Below are 5,039 nucleotides of genomic sequence, written 5' to 3' on the forward strand. Positions count from 1 at the left end.
CGACCGTGACGTTACATGGATGATCGATATGATGGTGCTCCACGCTTTGGTGCTAGAGACAGGTTTGACAGCAGAGAAGCCTACATCCCCCGTGATCGATATGCCAGTGACAGGTTTATATATATATATTTTTTTCTTCTTCTTTTCAAATTGACTTGCTTTTATTGCATGACGCGAGAATCCGACTCTGATATATTGTTTTACAGGTATGCAGCGCCGGTTGATCGGTTTGCAGGCGGTGAAAGATACAGCCGTGGATCAGACCGTTATCCTCCAGCAAGTTATGACAAAGCCCGGTCATTTGAGAGAGACGTAGTCCCAAGTGCAGGCAGTGACAGGTATGGTGGTGGTAGAGCTGGTGGGCCTATACGTGGAGGAGACGAAGGAAGAGGGTTTAGAAGTAGAGCCGGTGGTCCTTATGAGAGGCCGAGCCGAAGCAGTGGTGGTGGTGGTGGTGGTTATCCGTCGTCCTCTACTTTTGACCGTTACTAAGGCATGATTTGAGGGTTATATACACTCGCTCTTGTGTGTGTATGTGGCAATGAATATCTCTGTAAGCGTTATTTAGGTGTAAAAGACTTATTTTACTATTAGTTTGGATAACTGTTTAGCTCTGTATCTTGATATGTATTTCTTTTTTTTGGTTTGTTTTGCTACATGAGAGCTTCGAGTTTTACGTTGAGTTAAACCTTGCACACGTAATTGGCCTTTTTAGTTATTGATTGTCGAAGTATTAGCAGGTTTATCTTAAATTTGATCCAGTTCAATATATTTGTTAGTAACATTTGGGCAAAAACGTAGTGTAGGAACAAGCTTAAATGTGAATCAACTGATGGCAAAACTACAATCGCAGAACAATCCGAGGTTAAAAGCATAAATATGGAGCAGTCAGAGGGTAAAACTGTGAATACAGATCACCCGGAGAGTAAAACCATAAATATAGACTAATCAGAGGGCAAAAGAATAATTAGTCTTCATGAAAAGTTCCCACGAGAAAATCATGAGGCCGAGAAGTTTGAACAATTAACACAGTCCAAAAGGCCTAAAAGAGTAAAAAAGAAACACAGTCAAAGGTCGATACAATCACATCTCACGCTCAAACGAATCGCTTTCTTCTTCACTCTCTCTGTCTCTCTCTCAGGAAAATAATGAAATTGTGAAAAGCCCTAAACCCACCGCGAAGAAGATGGATTATAAGGGAAAGGGAAAACAGGTCGCCGGAACTGAATCGTCTTCCGGCGGAAGGAAACGGAAAGGAGGAGTCGAGTTCAGAGACGAAGGCTTGAGGATTAGTAAGCGGAAAAACCCCGGGGTCCTTCAGTTCTTCGAGGAATCCGCCGAGGTTGGTTACTATGGAGGGAGCTCCGACGAAGATTGCGATGTTGGTGATTTCCTTAACGGTAATTTCTAATTTCTTTTCTCTGGTTTCGTTGATTTTCTTCTTGCATGCGTTCATTGCTTCGTGATTGTACTTTGTACGTTTCGTCTTCTCTTAGGGGTCCGATTTTTGACATCTGATTATTTGTGTCTGTTTCTACCTTGTAAAATGTACATCATCGTTAAGCCATCTGTGGAATGACTAATTTCCGAGACTAGGGTTTGTGTTTGAGCTATGTTCTCGTTTGCGTTTCGAGCTGTTTTCTCCAGTTTTTAAGGCCTCTGCACACTTAAAGCCTGAAAATTTCAAAAATTTCTCCTCTTTCCCTAACTACTCATTTGAAACAGATATGGAAGATGAACCCGATGTCGAAGCAAATGGTAAGGATAACAAAGGAGAAAAGGGAAACTCTTTCTTTGTTTTTCCTAAGGAAGAGGAGCTAAACGAGGAAGAATATGATAGAATCATGGAAGAAAGATACAAACCTGGTTCCGGGTTTGTTAGATATGCAGACGATGATGTGAAAACTTCCATTGAGATGGATGCTCTTGTTCCAACTGCCAAGGATCCTCCACTATGGAAAGTAAAGTGTGCGGTATGTAAAACTAAGGGCTCTGCTTGTGCTTTAACCCAGTATGTTCTTACTTCTGCTGAGTTCATGTGATTTATGCTTGTAGATTGGACGGGAAAAGCATTCGGTTTTCTGTCTCATGCACAAATTTGTCGAGCTGCGAAAGATAGCCACCAAACTACATATCTTGTCTGTGTTTGCTGTGGAGCACGTCAAGGGTTTTATCTTCATAGAAGCTGACAAGGAACAAGATGTGCTTGAGGTACTAAACATTTAAAATTACTATGTTGGAAGATGTTGCTGTACCTTTGTGACAGTAGATTGGAAGATGTTGCTTGGGGATAATCGTAACGTGTATGATATTCTGATTTACCTTTTTCCTAGGCATGCAAGAGCTTACATGGTATCTATGCTACTCGGATGACGTTAGTTCCTAAAGCTGAAGCTCCACATCTACTTACTGTCCAAAGAAAAACTAAAAAGTTTGCCGAGGGAACATGGGCTCGTTTTAAGAGTGGTAAATACAAAGGAGATCTTGCTCAGGTACAATTTCTTTTGCTTTATATGTTTCCTTTGCAGCTTGCTGTCTTCCTTAGGCTACTAAAGCTGTTATGCTCTATTTCCTTTTAGGTTGTGGCTGTCAATGACACGCGGGGAAAAGCATTAATAAAGTTAATTCCAAGGATTGATGTGGCGGCACTGACCCAAAAATATGTAAGTACCCTATCTTCACGCTCATTTATTTGTCTATGCCCCCAAAGTATACCACTGTTTTTTTTTGTGTTCTACATTTGTTCTTTAGCTTATCATTGTTTTTTCTGTGTAGGGTGGAGGAGTTGCTGTCCAAAAAGGCCTGAATCCAGCTCCAAGATTGATCAGTTCAAGCGAGCTTGAGTAAAAAAACTTGATCTTTTCTTCTCGTTTGGAAAACAGTTACCAAGTTTCTAATATATCTTCTCCCCTCTTTTGTCACAGGGAGTTTAGACCTATCATTAAAGTGAAGCGTGATCGGGATACTGGAATAACTTTTGAGCATCTTGATAGCCTGATGCTGAAAGATGGGTTTCTATATAAAAAATTATCCTTAGATTCATTATCCTGGGGGGTTATTCCATCAAAGGAGGAGATACTAAAATTTAGGCCTGTAGAACAAAAAGAACCTGGTGATGTGGAGTGGATTTCTGAAATTTATGGCGAAGAAAAGAAGAAAAAGATTATTCCAACTGGCAGTGTGAGGGGGAAAGGAGAAGGATCAGAGTGTGGAAAAGGAGAAGGTTCATCAGAATCTAAGTCAGAAAGTAGCTATGAGTTGTATAATCTAGTTTGTTTCAGGTATGGAATCGTCCATAATTTCATATGTTGAAAAGGAGAAGGTTCTTTGTGAGTCGTTGTTGTAATTTCATATGCTGAGTACTTCATCACTTTCCCTTTGTAGTCGAAAAGACTTCGGTCTGATTGTGGGCGTGGATGACAAAGGTGACGGCTACAGGGTATGTAGTTAGTTATTCAACATCTCATATTACCCTATGGTCTGTCTCTGATGAGTTGCACAATATCCCAGGTTCTGAAAGAAGGTTCTGATGGACCCGTTGTAGTCAGTGTTGGAAAAAAGGAAATGCAGAATGGTCCGTTCGAGTCAAAATTTTCTGCCCTGGATATGAATAACAAACAGATATCAATCGGTGATGTTGTGAAGATTTCCAAAGGCCCATCTGAGGTATGATTTATAATTTATTATACTTGTTTGTTTCTGTTGCCCTTTTCTTTGACATTATCAGATGAAAGAAATTGTGGCTTCTTACTTCTGATGCATCAATTATAAATTCAGGGTAAACAAGGAGTTGTAAGGCAAGTATACAGAGGGATCATATTTCTTTATGCGGAGAATGAGGAAGATAATGGTGGATATTTCTGCTGCAAGTCACAAGCGTGTGAGAAAATTAAACTCTTTACTGACGAATCTAATGAAAAGGTAATATTGTCCAGTCCCTGCAGCTATCTTTTGATACAATTGACAGAATTTCGTGGTCTGATGACATTCTGTTTTTTTTTCAGACTGATGGATTTGATGCTTCAGCTTTTGGGGATATTGCATCCTCCCCAAAATCGCCTCTTTCTCCTGAAAAAGAGTGGCAGCCCAAGGAAAAATACATTAACTGTATGTCTCATGAATAAGGGTTATTATAACCTAGCTTCTATTTATCCTCTTAGGCTACTTACGAATGATTTATCAAATGCAGCCAACCAAGGAGACAAAGGTAGCATGTATTCTATAGGCCAAAAATTGAGAATACGTGTGGGTCCATTGAAGGGGTATCTCTGCCGTGTTATAGCTTTACGCTATTCTGATGTTACCGTTAAGCTTGATTCCCAGCATAAAATTTTAACAGGTTTGTTTTCGCGCATTCACACCTTCGATTCAGTACTGTTCTGATGTGCTTCTGAATATTTTTAATGATGCACTTCAGTTAAAAGTGAGCATCTTGCCGAGGTTCGCGACAGAAATACTTTCTTAAGTACAAGGTACGTTCCCATGAATCTTATAGAATACTTTGCTCAGACTCTTCTTATATATTCATTTCCCATTCTATCAAATGCCAACGTCTCTGACACGCCGTCTATTGCTCTAAAGTGCGGATGCTGGGACTAGTTCCTTTCAATCTTTTGACATGCGTGGAGCAGAAGTCAGCAGTGGAGGTTGGTGTTTCTTGTGGACGTTCAGATTTACTTTCAATTTGACTGCGAGTACATAGCATGCTGGGTTTCAAGATATAATAATCCATCCCTGTCCTTGTGTGATTAAACATTTTATTCCTTGTAACCTTTTATCTTTCTCGTTCGGTAGATTGGGCAAAAGGAGCAAGCACTTCAGGAGAGGGTGGTAACTTGAATATAGGAGGCGCTTCAAGTGATTGGTAAGTCTATTTTCCTAATTCTATAGCTAAAAGTAAATATTGTCTCCTTGGTTTCGATTGGATTTTCCTCGTATGTGAATCTAGTTCATTCAGATTTACTTGCTGAGATTGAGAAAAATTATAGGCTTGATAAGCTTTCTTTAACTGATCTCTGCCCCGCATCCTTCAGTGTTTT

At 40.0% G+C, this 5,039-nt stretch overlaps 2 protein-coding genes across 2 annotated transcripts in view; both read left to right on the top strand.

Moving 5' to 3' along the window:
• LOC18019353 (glycine-rich RNA-binding protein RZ1C) overlaps positions 1-733 on the top strand; it is a 3,052-nt gene extending 2,319 nt beyond the window's left edge. The window contains exons 4-5 of the mRNA XM_006398821.2: positions 9-113; positions 207-733. Of these exons, the coding sequence (XP_006398884.2) occupies positions 9-113; positions 207-492 (391 nt within the window). The 3' untranslated portion in view covers positions 493-733. The remainder of the gene's footprint in view (positions 1-8; positions 114-206) is intronic.
• A 336-nt stretch (positions 734-1,069) lies between these two features.
• LOC18019354 (protein RNA-directed DNA methylation 3) overlaps positions 1,070-5,039 on the top strand; it is an 8,065-nt gene continuing 4,095 nt past the window's right edge. Inside the window, exons 1-15 of the mRNA XM_024156210.1 lie at positions 1,070-1,400; positions 1,726-1,973; positions 2,056-2,211; positions 2,334-2,492; positions 2,580-2,663; positions 2,776-2,843; positions 2,925-3,281; positions 3,385-3,439; positions 3,511-3,666; positions 3,778-3,921; positions 4,005-4,107; positions 4,190-4,339; positions 4,418-4,472; positions 4,582-4,646; positions 4,795-4,864. Coding sequence (XP_024011978.1) covers positions 1,187-1,400; positions 1,726-1,973; positions 2,056-2,211; positions 2,334-2,492; positions 2,580-2,663; positions 2,776-2,843; positions 2,925-3,281; positions 3,385-3,439; positions 3,511-3,666; positions 3,778-3,921; positions 4,005-4,107; positions 4,190-4,339; positions 4,418-4,472; positions 4,582-4,646; positions 4,795-4,864 — 2,084 coding nt within the window. The 5' untranslated portion in view covers positions 1,070-1,186. The remainder of the gene's footprint in view (positions 1,401-1,725; positions 1,974-2,055; positions 2,212-2,333; positions 2,493-2,579; positions 2,664-2,775; positions 2,844-2,924; positions 3,282-3,384; positions 3,440-3,510; positions 3,667-3,777; positions 3,922-4,004; positions 4,108-4,189; positions 4,340-4,417; positions 4,473-4,581; positions 4,647-4,794; positions 4,865-5,039) is intronic.

This window comes from Eutrema salsugineum, unplaced genomic scaffold (genome assembly GCF_000478725.1).
Source record: "Eutrema salsugineum unplaced genomic scaffold, Eutsalg1_0 scaffold_2, whole genome shotgun sequence".
Classification (NCBI taxonomy): Eukaryota; Viridiplantae; Streptophyta; class Magnoliopsida; order Brassicales; family Brassicaceae; genus Eutrema; species Eutrema salsugineum.